The 17,327-nt window shown below is 41.4% G+C and overlaps 1 protein-coding gene across 2 annotated transcripts in view; it reads right to left on the minus strand.

Moving 5' to 3' along the window:
- GFRAL (GDNF family receptor alpha like) overlaps window positions 1-16,113 on the minus strand; it is a 79,667-nt gene extending 63,554 nt beyond the window's left edge. For both annotated transcript variants that reach the window (XM_033935919.1, XM_033935918.1), the window contains exons 1-2: window positions 15,998-16,113; window positions 4,476-4,610 (exon numbers count right to left, since the gene is read on the minus strand). In XM_033935919.1, coding sequence (XP_033791810.1) covers window positions 4,476-4,610; window positions 15,998-16,022 — 160 coding nt within the window. In that variant the 5' untranslated portion in view covers window positions 16,023-16,113. The remainder of the gene's footprint in view (window positions 1-4,475; window positions 4,611-15,997) is intronic.
- Window positions 16,114-17,327: the final 1,214 nt, after the last annotated feature.

A 17,327-nucleotide genomic window follows, 5' to 3' on the forward strand; every position in this document is an offset into this window, starting at 1 on the left:
CAAGGAAGAGCAGCAAGTTATAAGCTTCCCTCCGTCGCTGACCTATGGAAGATAGGTCAGCAATGGAGGGAAGCTTGTGACTCTGCCGATGGGAGGGATGGGAAGAGAAATGATGCAGCTGCACCCAAGGGGGGAGGGAGGGAATAGAAAAGCTACTGCTGCACCCAAGGGGAGAAGGGGGAAAAGAGAAAAGCTGCTGCACCCAAGGGGGAAAGAAAAAAGCTGCAGCTGCTGCACCCAAGGGGGGGGGAAGGGGAAGAGAAGTGCTGCTGCTGCATCTGATTGGGGAGGAGATAGGGGAAGAGAAGTGCTGCAGCTGCACCCAATTGGGGAGAGAGAGGGGAAAAGGAAGACCAGGGAAGGGAGAGGAGAGAAAAGAGATGCCAAGACCATGGGAGGGAGGGAAAGGAAAGGAGCTACCAGACCATGGAGGGGGGGGAGAGATGTCAGGGTATATGGGGGGAAGGGGAAGAGACAGATGCCAGACCAGGAGGAAGGAAGGAGAGAAAGGAAGAAGAGATGCCAGATAATGGAGTGGGAGGGGGAGATGGAAGGAGAGGAGAGAGATGGGAAGGAGATAGAGATGCCAGACCATGGGGTGGAGTGGGAAGGAAGGAAAGGAGAACAGAGAGATGCCAGAGCATAGGGGAGGGGGTGGAGAGGCTGGAAGGCTGGAAGGCAGTGAGGGGGACATAGGAAGGAGGAACCAAGAACACTAAGGATATAGGAAGGGACACTAAGGACATAGGAAGGAGGCACTGGGGGCACTAAAGACACAGGAAGGGGCACTAAGGAGGCACTGGGGGCACTAAGGACATAGGAAGGAGGCACTGAGGGCACTAAGGACACAGGAAGGGGCAATAAAGACATAGGAAGGAGGCACTGAGGACACTGAGGACATGGGAAGGAAGGAGGGAGGGAATAGAAAGGGACAATTGTTGGGTCTGAATGCAGAAAGAAAGAAATGAAAGAAAGGATGCACAGTCAGAAGGAAACGCAACAAGAAACTCATGAAATCACCAGACAGCAAAGGTAGGAAAAATGATTTTATTTTCAATTTAGTTATCAAAATGTGTCTGTTTTGAGAATTTATATATGTACTATATTTGTCTATTTTTCTATGGTTACTGAGGTGACATTGCATATTTTAAAGTCATCTGCCTTGACATCTTTGAAAACCCCCAAATATAAATGATAATTAACATTTTCTCTGCGTATAGTATGCTTTGTGGTTTTTAAAAAATTTAATGTTACCATTATGAATTAATAAAATATTATGTGTACATGAAAAATGAATGGAAGAAATTGGGGGCGGAGCTGGGGCGGGGCTAGGGCAGGATTGGAGGTGTGGCTAGGGCAGAGTTGGGGGTGGGACTGAATAATAATAGATGTCCCGTTTTGATGAAAAAAATAAATGGTCACCTTAGGCATACTGTATCTACAAGAGATCACATGGTTCAAACAACTGACAGTTGAACTGTGTGAACCATAGGAGGGTCAAAAGCAGTGCCTTCCCTACTTTCCTACTACTGAAAAAACATTTCAGGAGTGTAACAAGCAGAAATGTCCCTTTGTGACACACCCCTATCTTCCCTGCCCCATCCACTGCTGCACAGTGCCATCACAGGGGATACAATGGATGGAAAGTGATTTTTTTTGCCCCCATGTTCCTTGGGCCCTATGCGGCTGCACTGCCTACCCAGACCGAGGTACAGGTGCGGAGCCTTTGCCCAATGTAAACCACCACCACTGAGTGGAAGAAAGAGCAAAAAGGGGGAGAGTATGGCGCAGTGGTTAAAGCTACAGCCTCAGCACCCTGGGGTTGTGGGTTCAAACCCACTCTGCTCCTTGTGACCCTGGGCAAGTCACTTAATCCCTCCATTGCTCCTGGTACATTAGCTAGATTGTGAGCCCGCCGGGACAGACAGGGAAAAATGCTTGAGTACCCGAATAAATTCATGTAAAATTGTTCTGAGCTCCCCTGGGAGAACAGTATAGAAAATTGAATAAATAAATAAATAAAGATGAGCATCTTTCCTGTAGTAATGGACTCCATGTCCACAGGATTAACCGAATGGCCCACCTATGCATGGTCAAATTTTTGATGAGGCAGTCTATATGATTCTGTAGCCCTTTCAGGACCAAGGGACATATTTGTCCCATAACTTTAAAATCCTATAAATTTTGATTGGGATAGTCTACAGTTCTAAATTTGATATGTACGGATTCCATACGATACTGCCTTTATGTAAACAAACTGGTTCCGACATTCATTCATTAGCGTCGTTGTTAGATTGACGAGAAGATTCACTTGCCACACTGTCCATAAGCCAGAAGTGTGATTTTTTTAAATAAAAATAAAGATATTTCACAAAAAAAATCAATTTTTTGGCATCTGCAAGCCCTTTTTACCATAAAAATGTCGTCAAAACCACAAAAATTGGCCTACGATCCTTATGGTCCTGAAAGGGTTAATAGATCAGGGCAGATAGGCTTGGCCTATCGGTTGGTCCCTTACTGCTATCATCTTATGCTACTGCCTAACCTCAAATCTTAGGATACTTTTGAAAATAAAATAGGTCTCAAGTGCAACAATTTATTGCATACAATTTGTAAAATGAAGGACAACTTTCAACTAAGCAAAACGCTGAAAATTGGGGTGGGGGGAGGGGGAAGAGGGGGTCAATTTTACCTACAGATTTTACATCAGTACCAAAAAGGGAGCATTTTTCCTTTGAAATTGACTTTTTTCCATGAAAAGTTATTGGCGTACTTCTAAAAATCCAACAGTACATACAGCACGTGAATACCCTCTTTACTCCAACATCTTCTTTATGCGTACATATACTTATGCATGTATTTGATATTCAGCACAGGTATATGCATAAAACCCTTTTTTTATTTACAGAAATGCCTTTTCCTAAGCTGGGCTTAGCGTATCCTTATGTGGGTCTTTCCTGTGCACTGAGCCCATTTCTAGAATGGCCAACAAAACGGGATGTTTTTCATCTATTGTTTGCATTAACTGTTGTGCACTAACGTTAGCATTAGCATGAGTGATCATTAAAAAAAATTATCGTGACTACACTTACTGCCTCCTGTTTAGGAGGTCTAAAGGTACCCATGTTATGGATGCACTAACTAGTTAACGTGATAGTGATGTCAGCGCACTAGCTGATTAGCATATCCATGCCCATTTTCTACTCCTGAACTACCCTCTTCAAAAAAATACAAAAAGAAAAAAATAAATAAATTCCATACACTTAGCATGCACAGATGACAGAACTAGTGCAGAACATTTTAGCGCATCCTGCGTTAGGCACATTAGCATCTAATGCAGCTTAGTAAAAGGGTCTCTAAGTTAATAAAATAGGCCAAGTTATTATATAGGGCAAATACAGCTGTGAAATATTTCTTTGTTGTGATCACATAAATACAGTGGTACCTTGGTTTACTAGCATAATTCGTTCCAGAAGCATGCTCTTAAACCTAAACACTCATATATCAAAGCAACTTTTCCCATAAGAGTTAGTGTAAACTTGAATAATTCGTTCCACATCCCCAAAAACTTAATTACCATTAGGGACGCCTCCACCGCTGCCTCTGCCACAGACCCATCCACGCGGCTCCTCCAATTCTTCTCCTCTGCTGCTGTTCACTGCCTCTCACTGCGGGTGGTGCTGGCTAAACAAACCGCCACCACCGCCACAGAGCCCGACTGGACACTGTTGGCTCTGCCGCTCCCGGACGCTGCCCCCCTCCCCCCGGATGCCACTACCCCCTCTGCTGGGACTCTCAGGTGCTGGCTCTCTCCTGCAAGATGCACCCCAGCTCCCATGCTCCACTCAAGGCCACCGGTGCTGCTATCACCTCTACCCCCCCTCCCCAACTGGCCCTGTCCTTACCCCTGCACCGCCGGTGATAGAAAGTGCCTGCCGCCAGTCTGCTGCTGAGCCTTGAGCATCTGCGCATGCTCAGGCCTTCTGGATCTCACCCTCTCCGAGATTCTCATGAGATCTCGAGTCTCATGAGAATCTCGGTGAGAATGAGATCCAGAAGGCCTTGAGCATGCGCAGATGCTCAAGGCTCAGCAGCAGACTGGCGGCAGGCCCTTTCTAACTCCGGTGGCACACGGGTATGGACAGGTCCTGTTGGTAGATGGGGAGGAGACGATCGTGATGGGAGGAAGCAGCGCTGGTGGCCTCGGGGGGAGCAATATTGTTGGTTCCCGCAGTCGGGATAGGTGGGGGGCTCGCAAATCGAGTCAATGGTCGGTTTGTGAGTCAAAAGTTTGCTGAGTGTTTTGCTCGTCTTGCAAAACACTCGCAAACTGGGTTACTCGTAAACCGAGGTTTGACTGTACATTGAAGCAGTCTTAAAGTGTTTAAATGTGTATCTAACTGCATACTTCAGTGTATCTTCAAATGCATTTAAAATAATAGACTTCATAACACATTATTAAATTATTACAGTACCTGTACTATTACAGGCATCTTCATATGTATTCAAAATATTTCCACATCTGTTGGCTTCATGTATACATTGCTCTCTTAACTGGAAACAGTCAGTTGTCCACGAACCAGCTGTATCTACCAGAACTGCCAGATATACTGTAAGTAAATACAAATAATATTCACATTTTATTTTAGAAGGGTTGACATCAATATTCAAATACCTCTGAATCTATATGAGAACTGGCTAGGTTTTTTAGCTGAATATTCTCCTTCGTCTCACCAGTCAAAATTTTGACCAGCTAAATTTAATGAGACTGGATGACTCATCTAAATGGCCCACCTAGATTTAAGCAGCAAGGACATATGCAAATATTGGCATTCTAGTCATCTATCAACAAAAATGTTGACCCGGGAGGCAAAAGATCAAACCAATAAAACGCTGTGGAGGCACATGTTCCTGATGCAGACTTTATCTACAGTCCAGTTTTACATATAATTCTATATAACTTTTTGGGTCATCACATAGGGTTCATTTTACTAAGGGCTCCTTTTACTAAACTGCGTTAGGGCTTTAACGCGTGGAATAGCGCGTGCTACAATGCCGCATGCGCTAGACACTAATGCCAGCATTGAGCTGGCATTCTAACCGCACAGCGTAGGGTTAGCATGCGCTAATCTGCTGCGTGCGCTAAAAACACTAGCGCACCTTAGTAAAAGGAACCCTAAGGTGCGCTAGGGCTTTAACGCATGGAATAGTGCACGCTACATTGCCGCGCGCACTAGACCTTAATGCCAGCATTGAGCTGGCGTTAGTTCTAGGAGCGGAGCGCATGGTAATTTCCTGCGTACGCTAAAAACGCTGGTGCATCTTAGTAAAAGGAGCCCATAGTTTTCCCCCTTTTGAAATATAATTCCGCTTTTAATATAACCTTATGTCTAAAAACATATCCTTTTGTATAATGAACCTACAATCCTGGGCCCACACTGTGCAAATGAAACTGAACGAGTCCAAAACAAGACTTCTTTGGCTCGGCCCAAAACTAGACCAACTACCCACCTCCATCCCATTACCCTCTGGCTCCACTCTGCGGCTTGAGTTCTCGAGCAATGTTCTGGGCGTCATCATTGATTCCACATTGCCCTTCAACGACCACCTCCAATCCTTGGTAAAAAAAATGCTTTTTCAGCCTTCATATGCTGAGGAAAGTTAGATCCTGCTTCCATCAAAACCATTTTACTCTCTTTGTCCAATCCATCATCCTTTCCAGATTAGACTACTGCAACTCTATCTACTTAAGCCTAACTAAGAAAAACCTTCATAGATTTCAGCAGATTCAGAATGCCGCAGCCAAGCTCATCTTCACTAAAAGTAAATTTGACCATGTCTCTCCGCTCCTGTCCAAACTTCACTGGCTTCCGATAATTGCCAGGGTCCACTTTAAATGCACCTGTCTAGCTTTCAAGATCCTACACGGTATTCTCCCTCCCTTTATTCCTCTTTCTTGGAATTCTTCAAACCCTAATACCACCAGACCCTCACACAAATTAAAACTATCCTTCCCCTCGCTAAAAGGCATTTCCCATACAGGAAAGCTAGGGACCTCCCTCCCCTTCAAAATCACTGAGCTCTGGAACAACCTTACCTCCCCTCTTCGGAACTTGAGCTCTCTCCAAGTTTTCCACAAACATCTGAAAACCTGGCTTTTCTCAAAAATGTAAGCCTCTCTCCAACTTTGGTATCCCAAGTCCTCAAAAACTCTTCATATCTGGCATCCCAAGTCCTCTAAATATTCTTCATACTTCGACCTCTAACCCTTTATTGTAGTTCCTTCCTATTTCATCTCCTGTAAACTGTGCTGAGCTCTACAAACGTGGAGAAGATGCGGTATACAAACCTAAGGATTAGATTAGATAAGTTTTATAATTTCTGTTTTTAAGGGCTTTAGGCCATTACATCCACAGAACTCTTGAAGGGACTTCATCAGGTACTTACCCACATTTTTTCTACAAACTTCAAGCCCACATGGTTAATCTTCATCTGATTTGGGTTTCAGTGGCTATATATTTGTTACACACTACTTGATGTTTGACACTTTATATCAGTGCACCATCTTTCAATCATCAATGTCCTTTCATCGTAACCAATGTTCCCATTGATCACACTCATCACGTTTGTACCATAATTTATTGATCACATTTATTAAATTCACATCTGCATTATACAAGCTTCTCACTTAATACCTCAGAATATATTTAACTCCACACCAATTGATCCCATCTCACTTAAAACTTCAGAATATACTTAGATTTACAATTGCACATAAATTCATATCCATAGGACCCCTGAAGAAGACATTTTGGTCAAAACACAGACTGTGTTGAGTCCTCTTCATTGTTCAGAGTTGTGGATCATTTTGTTGAAACAAGAAAGTCTGCATCAGTAACATCTGCCTCTATAGCGTTTTTTTATTCAAGTAATTTACTCATGTATATGAACACATATACACATACATGACAATAATTTTTCTACATTCTATTTCAGTGGTCATGATTAATTTTTAAGCTGGAGATACTTTGGATTCTCATGAATGGATGGAGAGCCTTTAAATATATTTCCATGTAGGGCCATAACATTGCTGACCAGTGTGTATCAATGACCAGCCAACCTTCAAACTTCACTGGGGGTATCCTAAAGGTTGTGAGCATTTCCAAATGCATTCTATTTTTTTTTTTTTATCTTTTGAAAAATGCCTTGTCCTTCAAGCATTCAGCTTTCTGTCCTATGCCTGGGTAGAGAGACAGAGTAGCAGAAAAAGAAAAAGAACCCCCCCCCCCAGAAAGACAATGGGGGGTGTTCCAGAGGTCTCCGGGGCCTTGCATTGAAGAACACTGCTCTATAGAAGGAGAGTATGGGGCAGTGGTTAGAGCTATAGCCTCAGCACCCTGAAGTTGTGGGTTCAAACCCCATGCTGCTCCTTGTTACCCTGGGCAAGTCCCTTAATCCTCCACTGCCCCAGGTACATTAAATAGATTGTGAGCCCACCAGGACAGAGAGGGAAAATGCTTGAGTACCTGAATGTAAACCACGTAGGCTATAAGTGGTATATAAATATTAAATAAATATTGTGTAAGTACACATCTATCTTCAATGGTGTGTACTTTGCAGGTGGGCAATCACATGTGTTAAATCTGGGCAAAAACTCTGTGGAAGGTGGACGGGCAAGACACTTTTGAGCCTAAATAATTAAATACTATGGGCTGCGATAAAATACTAAGCTGCGATAGCATTTTTAGCGCACGCAGAATTTTAGCGTGCGCTAAACCTGCGCTATGCGGTTAGAAGTAACGCCAGCTCAATGCTGGCATAAGTGTCTAGCATGCGCAGCAATTCTGCATGCGCTAAGCCTGCGCTAAGACCACTATCGCAGCTCAGTAAAAGGAGCCCTATAATTTGTGCATCTTTCTGCTCAATCTAGACCTGAGCATTTACACATGCTTTATGGCTGGTGTAAGTGCACATGCTTTAAACACGTATGTGCTTTTTCTTAGGAAAAAAAAAAGTAGATTTGAAGTAAAAGTAATGGTGAGCATGTGTTATTTTTGCAGTACTTTGTATAAAACTCACACTTTTTTGGTATGAATGAGTGATTCTGTCCTATAACTAATGGCGTTCCATTTTTATTTTTAAAATTTGTTTTTATTGTACACTGCTTTGAATTGGGTTGCAACTAAAGTGGTATATCAAGTTTTAATAAACGATAAATGATAAACCCAGTTATGGTAGTATTCTGAAACCCCCCGCTAAAAGGAAGAAATCTCTGGTTAAAGTGATTTTGAAGTCAGATTTATTCTCTCTGGCGGTGGTGAATTTTTGGGGTGAGAAAGACAGCTTCCTAACAGATATACTCATATTCTGCTCTGTCAGCAGCCCTGAGAATTAAATATAACTACAGTAAAGCCTTGGTTTGTGAGCATAATTCGTTCCAGAAGCACGCTTGTAATCCAAAGCACTCGTATATCAAAGCGAATTTCCCTATAGGAAATAATGGAAACTCAGACGATTCGTTCCACAACCCAAAAACTTTAATACAAAATACTATATGCACTCGTAATGGAAGACCTCGCTTGTTTAGAACAGTCACTACACTCCTGCAGAGTCGGAGAGAGAAGATGTGATGTGTATACTGTATGTACTCGTATTGCAAGATTAGACTTTACTCGTTTTGAAAAGAGGAGACTGCGAGGGGACATGATCGAAACATTCAAAATACTGAAGGGAATAGACTTAGCAGATAAAGACAGATTGTTCACCCTCTCCAAGGTAGGGAGAACGAGAGGGCACTCTCTAAAGTTGAAAGGGGATAGATTCCGTACAAATGTAAGGAAATTCTTCTTCACCCAGAGAGTGGTAGAAAACTGGAACGCTCTTCCAGAGTCTGTTATAGGGGAAAACACCCTCCAGGGTTTCAAGACAAAGTAGGACAAGTTCATGCTAAACTGGTGAGACTGGACTCATTTGGAGCACTGGTCTTGACCTTGGGCCGCCGCTTGAGCGGACTGCTGGGCAGGATGGATCACTAGTCTGACCCAGCAGTGGCAGTTCTTATGGTCTTATTGTATTCTTTGTTGAATCAGCAACCAATGTAGCTGTTTCAAGATTGGTGTGATATGAGCCATTCAAGGCACACCAGTAATTGCAGAACCCTAATCTTCACTTTCACAACCCTCAGGTACAATGCATTACAATAATCCACCTTACTCAAAATGAACGTTTGCACCACAGGACAAAAATCATAATTCTGAAGCATGGGTTTTAGCTTATACAACATTTGTAAATGCATGTACCCCACTTGAATTGTTTTCAATATTTGACTTTCCATTGTCAACAAGCTATCCAAACATAGCCCTAACACATTCATCTCCTTTATTACCAACAGTTGCTCTCCCATCACACTCACATTTTCTAAATCCAGACCATCCATTGGATTTTTTTTTAATAATTATCATCTGCTTTATTCACATTCAATTTTAATCCATAATCATCCATCCATTTAACAATCTTTTCCATATTACCTTGCAGACACTTCTCCATCTTATGAACATCGTTACACAGTGGGAAAAAAAAGAGTATATCATCTGCATAAAGCTTATATTGTACCCCTAACTTCTGAAACATAACTCCCAATATGGACATACATGGCAGAGAGGGCCGAACCCTGTGATACACCTCTCAACATCAACAATTCTAGATATTTCTACTCCATTTCTCACTCTAAACAATCTGCCCCCCTAATAGGATGCAATCCATTGCAAAACCTCCTTAACAATTCCCAATCTTTCCAACTTCAATAACAATACGTCTAAATTGATAGTGTCAAAAGCCCCTTAAGGCATTAAGTACAGAAACCAGGAGCAACTCCATGCTATGCACATGTTGAAACCCAAATTAAAATGGGTCTAAACCAGGTGTAGGCAATTCCGGTCCTCGAGAGCCGGAGCCAGGTCAGGTTTTCAGGATATCCACAATAAATATGCATGAGATAGATTTGCATCTCAAGGAGGCAGTGCATGCGAATCCATCTCATACATATTCATTGTAGATATCCTGAAAACCTGACCTGGCTCCGACTCTCGAAGACCGGAATTGCCTACTCCTGATCTAGACAATCATCCCGACTTATATAATCGTTCAACTATTTAATCACTACTTTCTCAATCACCTTTCCAAGAAATGGAACCACAGAAATGGGGTGAAAATTTTTCATCTCTTCAACATTTAATCCACTCTTTTTCAAAACCGGTGTTACTATAGAGTCTTTATATCCAGATGGAAACATTCCCTCATCCAAACACTTGTTCACAACTGAAGTTACCAAAAAAAACCTCACATCCCGCAATATCTGAGTGTTAGTTTAGCTTCGCAAAGTGGAAATTTGCAAACTCTAATAAGATAAAATAAAATAACACTCCTTTTCAGCTACAGCTGCAAAATAACATCAGATTTAAGAAGTTGGTTGGGCCGAGAACTTTTCAGCACCCCCTCATATGCGAGCCACGTGAATCTGTCATACAGGCTGCAAAATGCTAGTGTTTTTTTCACACCTTTGGGTGATGGGAGGGGGGTCAGTGACAACTGGGGGAGTAAGGGGGGTCATGCCTTAATCCCTCCAGTGGTCATCTGGTCAGTTTGGGCGCCTTTTAGATCCATGTTCATTCTTAAAATAGGTCTAGCACCAAAAGTCTAAATGGTGCCCTGGACGTTTTGTTAATGGTTTAATCATTCCTGCAGAACGTCCAAGTCCTAAGCCCGCACAAAACACATCTCTAACACACACTCTTAAGATTTAGATGCACTGGAGAGAAATAGACCAGAAAGATGTCTGTAAAGTCTGTTTTGAGAATGCCCACTTGGACGTTTTGACTAGTAAGACGTCCAAGTGCTGGTTTATGCTTTTCGACATCTATCTTTTTTAAAATTGAGTCTGATAATATATTTGGAACAGAATTAGATTGTATGCCTGGATTGTTGAGACTTTTTTGCTATCCTAACTTTATGTGAGAATGTACAGAAGTACCCCCAAACTCTATAAATGGTAGCCAAAGTTACGTGTGCAATTTTATTTATTCATTCAATTTTCTATACTGTTCTCCCAGGGGAGCTCAGAACAGTTTACAGGAATGTATTCAGGTACTCAAGCATTTTTCACTGCCTGTCCCGGTGGGCTCACAATCTATCTAATGTATCTGAGGTAATGGAGGGATTAAGTGACTTGCCCGGGGTCACAAGGAGCAGCGTGGGTATGAACCCACAATCTCAGGGTACTGAGGCTGTAGCTTTAACCACCGCACCACTCTAGAAATCAAAATATAGTAAAAGTGAACCAGGTATAGAAGGACAATCAAGCCATTGTGACATCACTGATGAGGTTGGCTCTTAGGCAGGGGTGGAATGAGGCATTATGATGTCACAATACCAGCTCTGGTTATCAGAGGCTAAAGCTTTTCACACTATTTATTTATTCAATTTTCTATATTGTTCTCCCAGGGGAGCTCAGAATGTTTTTACATGAATTTATTCAGGTACTCAAGCATTTTTCACTGCCTGTCTCTGTGGGCTCACAATCTATCTAATGTATCTGGGGTAATGTAGGGATTAAGTGACTTGCCCGGGGTCACAAGGAGCAGCAGCATGGGTATGAACCCTCAACCTCACTGGTTACCTCAGTGGTGTAACCACCGCACCACTCTAGAAATAAAAATATAGTAAAAGTGAGCCAGGTATAGAAGGACAATCAAGCCATTGTGACATCACTGATGAAGTTGCCTCTTAGGCTGAAGCTTTTCACACTATTTACTTATTCAATTTTCTATAGTGTTCTCCCATGGGAGTTCAGAACAGTTTACATTAATTTATTCAGGTACTGAAGCATTTTTCACTGTCTGTCCCTATTGGTCTCACAATCTATCTAATGTACCTGGGGCAATGGGAGGCTTAAGTGACTTGGAAACAGGATATTGGGATTGATTGACCTTCAGTCTATTTCAGTTTGGCAATGCATAATGTACTTAGTTATATGCTTAGGTAAATCTCAGCATTGCCTTAATTATGGGCTAGATGCACAACTCTCCAATGCTATACCGATGATCGCTAAACTGGTATAGCGACCGATGGAATTTGCCGACCTGATTCTCAAAACGGTTTACCAAGCAGTTGTACATTCTCCAATTCTGGCTTGCAAATGACCTCATTACTATTAAAATGAGGTTGTTAATATTAAAACGAGCCGTCAGATCAATGGCCTAACATTGCGTGCATAATTGGATTGTTAATGCTGACCTGAAAAAACTGACAGCTGTCGGTAACTGTGTTTCAGACAGGTCTGCCTGTGTTTTTCTTTTCTATGGGCACAGATGTTGTGTGTAACACACCCATACACACACAATATCTGTCCCATAAATAAAAGTTGAGCCGGCACCTCCCCCCCACACACACCCGATGACTCCCGGAAGAAAAGTAGAGTCAGGAGGGATGCCCACTCTCTCCTGCTTATAAGAACTCTCCCTGCTGAGCCAAACCACTCCCCCAGGATCCCCCTCCATGGACTTAAATAAAAATCAGCAACAGGGATGCCCACTCCTTCCTGCCTCCATGAACCCCCTCCCTACCAAACTACCTGAACCCCTCCCCTTGCAGGACTCCCCTCCCTCCTCCCCCTACTTTAGAAAGAATTGGCAGGAGGAATGCCCACTCTTCTCTGCCACCGGATGCCCCCCAGCACCCCGAACCACCCTTATACCTGTACAAAAAGATGACAGCAGGAGGGATACTCAGTCCCTCCTGCTCGCAGGCTTGCCACTTTAAAATGGTAGTGTTTCCCCTTCCCGGTGCATCCTGGAATGCTTAGGGAGGGACCTAAGGCCCTGATTGACTCAGATGCCAGGGGAGGGACCATAGGCATCTGAACCCATCTAAGGCCTATCCCAGGGGAGGGCCTTAGGTATCTGAGCCAATCAGGGTCTTAGGCTCCTCCCTGTGTATTTCAACTGCCCTCTGCCAAACTCATTTGCATGGGCAGCTGTTTGATCATCGATCACTGTCTAGAAATTGGCCCAAAAATTGGCCCACAACGACCTGCATGGTCTTAGTGACCATGTTTTGTGCATCTAATCCTCTGCCCTCAAACAGCCCTGTCAGTAACTGCATAGTGCCACAGCAGTCACACTGGATTTTCAATGGCACTTTGCAGTTATTTGGGGCTGGCCCACTCACTTTAAATTAACCCTTTCTAGTACCGGTAGTTCTAAATATCTATCCTATTGCTTTTTGGTCCTAATATGACTTTCAACTTAAACTTAAGCTTCTACATTTGGCTTAAAATAGGACACAAGTTTAGGAGCATAAATTTAGGAGCTTGGTATTTTTTTTGAATATCAAGTCCATTTGGTTTTAATGAAAAGGAGGGAGAAGTGGCCTAGTGGTTAGGCTACAGCCTCTGCACCCTGAAGTTGTAGCCTCAAGCCCCATGCTGCTTCCTGTGACCCTAGGCAAGTCACCAAATCCTCCATTGCCCCAGGTACATTAGATAAGAGTGGGAGCCCACCAGGACAGATAGGGAACAATGCTTTAGTACCTGAATGTAAATCACTTAGACAACCTCCATAGGCAGTGCATGAATAACTAATAAATAATTAAAAAATATCTGTTGGCATTGTCTTACATTGTGGTAAGTTACACATATTTTTGACAGTTTAATAAAATTACCCCTGATAAGACATGTGCCAAATCATGTCAGCTATTACGATAATGCGTGTGCTATATTAATTTTTAAATAATCAATACCTTTAAAAAGTCTGTTGGATGGTAGAATCACACTGCTCATTTGCTTGCCAGTGATTGTAGAGATAATACAGAATTAGACTGGCACTAAATATTGAGGACTTTCATGCCCACTGGAAGTTATCAAAATCCAGCTGATGTTCCCTGCTGTAACACAGAAAACTAACAGGCTACATATTTTGCAATCCGACTTGCCCAGTTGGCTATTTAGCCACTAGAGCGCAGATAACTTCCAGATTTGCCCTAGGACTCCCATAGCACTTGCCATAGACTGCTATGGTAATTACGACACTTGCCATAGACTGCTATATAATTATGACACTTGCCATAGACTGCTATGGTAATTACAGCACTTGTCATAGACTGCTATGGTAATTACAGCACTTGCCATAGACTGCTATGGTAATTACGACACTTGCCATAGACTGCTATGGTAATTACAGCACTTGCCATAGACTGCTATGGTAATTACGACACTTGCCATAGACTGCTATGGTAATTACAGCACTTGCCATAGACTGCTATTGTAATTGGAGCTGATTTTAGTGGCAATCTCCTGTTAAGTGCTATCCTGATAAGTGTTATCTACTCCTGACATAACATAGCATAACAAATCTAATCCACATAACCAGTAAGTTCAATGTGGTTTACAAAATTTAACAAAAAAATACAAGCTGAAAAGAGTTAATTAATTGGCAAATAGCTGTGTCTTTAATTGCTTTTGAAAATGATTATAAAATATGGAATTCAAAAGCAAAGGTTTCAATTACTTGTCCCAGAAAGCCGCCTGATGGTGTTTCATGCAATGACAGCCTTTAATAGATGGAAAATTAAAAAGGCTGTGTGAACTGTGAGAATGCTTGAATTGAGTAAAATCAAATAATTCAGACAGGTACGTGGGTGCCATTCCGAAGAGAACTTTGTAACAAAGACAACTGAACTGACCTGCTTAGCAATGTGTAACTGTCTAGGAGCCTCTTCTGTTAAGTTAAATAGCACTGAATATTGACCCCTAAACTTAAAACTAATATTTGATATACTTTGAAATAAATGGGTACTATATGGGGGTGGCAATATTTTGACCTAACATCTGGTTCAAGCAAAAGTAAAAACATTGATATCTGAAGGCATCAGAAAGCAAATGAAAGGTCCATGTCTGGTGCAATGACTCAATCTTTGTACATTGATCCATGAAAGGGCATTAATGGACCATCTCTAATGGTTTCTGTTTCTATCTACTAAGCATATCTTTTTGCAGGCTGTTTCAAGTATCTTTGTTTTTTGCAAATTTCTCAAGAATATCCACTTTTATAAAACTGCTATTTAGCTTTCATTTCCCATGAAATTCACTCTCTAGAGGCCATATGTATTTTGGATGAATTGAGCCTAATATAATTCCATTAACTTTTTTTTCAATATTATCACTCTACTGTTCTCTCTCTGTTCTGTCCTCTTTTTTTTTTTTCTATGCACAAAACCAAATGGAAATGTCAATATCTCTTCTCCTAGCTTTACATGCACTTAAAGCTTTTACTTAGCAAACATTTGACTATTTGTTTAGACAAAGATCCCATTTACATTTCTTCTTGATGACTGAGTTTCTTATCAATGTTCACATTTGATTGAGAAAAAAAATCATCCTTTCCCCATATGGTATTTACAGATTTGCACATATTACTAGGTGATAGTTTGAATAAGCATACTCAGTGCCACATCTAGCAAAGAATGGCACTAGAAATTACACTTTAGTGTTAAATGTGCACCTGTTCATAATACCTCACAACACTAGAATAAATAGGGATCAAATCGTCCATGAACTCTAGGAAGTAGGCATTCACTGAACACATGGAGCAGAAATGTTTCTATTTACATAATATGCATTATTATCCACACTTCAGTTCACATCAGCAGTATTCCTCTTATAGAGATGTTTAAATCAAAATTACAGCATTTTGTTGTCAGAAAACAAAATTAAAAACGAATCATTGAAAAAGTCAGCCCTTAGTAATGCCTAAACTTTATATAAACCAGATACATTTAAGAGCAGATAAAAAAAAAAAAAAAAACAGGTAAACTGAATATAAGAATTGCAAAGATAAATCTTAATGTTCTCTCTTCCAGATAACTCAAAGTGGGAAAGAAACATGCTAAATGCATAACTACCATTTTCATAAACTTATGTAAAGCTTCTGTTAATGGACAATACCTATGAAAAAGTTGAAGATTTTCATTGCAGGTCCAGTGGAGTGCACCTCAGCAGGTGGATATGCTGCTTGTTTTGCAGACTGCTGTGCTCTTTTGAGTCAGTCTCTCTGCCCGAACTGCTGTAATGGGATAGAGGGATGTAGAACTCCGTTCATTCATGCCAAGGCATTACAACTCGTTCAGCACCACTAAGGATGGACAGTGCCCGGCACAGAAAGTTCATAGCCATTGGTCAGTGACTTGGTGATGTCAGAGTGAGTTCTCCCTCCTACAGAGAGACAGCCAGGTGGGAAAATAATTTAAAGGGGCATTGACACAGGTTTGATGTATTTTTTTTTTTTAAAAAAACAACACAACACACACACACACACACACCCCGGCATGTTTCTGCTTGATTCAAATAATTAAGTAGCTGCACCAATAGGAGATAAAACATTACCTCTGAATGACTGTGTCACATAGCACATTATTGTTGCTGTTCTAAGCATTTTCTTTTGTAATAATTCAGTTATGATTAATAAATTTTGAGGGTGTTTGAGACTAGTATATGTCAGTGTTTCATTAAAAATTGAAGAGCTAAAAGAGTGACATTTACTATTGAGAACAAAAATTTAATTGGTAATAAAAAATAATATAGGTAGGCATATAAACAGCTGAAACATGGACAGGACTTGAATAAAAGCAAATCAGACAACAGGAAAGGATGGAGAGAGAGACAAACCTTGATGATGTTCAAACAGGTGAATTTAGAGCAGTGGCGTACCTAGAGTATGTGGCACCCGGGGCCCATCATTTTTTGCCCCCCCCCCCCATCTATATGAAAAATATGATTTTTAGTAACAATCTACATATCGCACCACAAGAGTGTACCTAGGAAAAGGCTGCATCTTAAACACTGCAGTGAGCACTAGAACACCAACACATACATTGTAAAACTAAACAAGCCAGATCCCGCACAGTCAATTGATCCTGTAGTCAATGCCAACTGAAAACTGTGTTCTTTTCATACACACAGAACAGAGATACAACCTCGCCCAAAATGGAATAATCACAAACTAAAAATAGAAATATGTAGACAAAAGTTAAACTGATCCGCCAAGAAACCAGACCCTGGATACAATGCAACACCACAAAAAACAGTAACACATGTCCTCTAATACAGTGCAAAATATAAAGACAGTAGATGTAAATTTGAAAAAACTGATACATAACAATCACCACTTTATAAATTAACAAATAAAAATAAAATAAATAATGAGAAATAAAAAAATACCATTTTATTGGACTAATCCCCATAAGCTCGGTCCCCATCCCCGCAAACCACCTGATTC

The sequence above is a fragment of the Geotrypetes seraphini genome, chromosome 3 (assembly GCF_902459505.1).
Source record: "Geotrypetes seraphini chromosome 3, aGeoSer1.1, whole genome shotgun sequence".
Classification (NCBI taxonomy): Eukaryota; Metazoa; Chordata; class Amphibia; order Gymnophiona; family Dermophiidae; genus Geotrypetes; species Geotrypetes seraphini.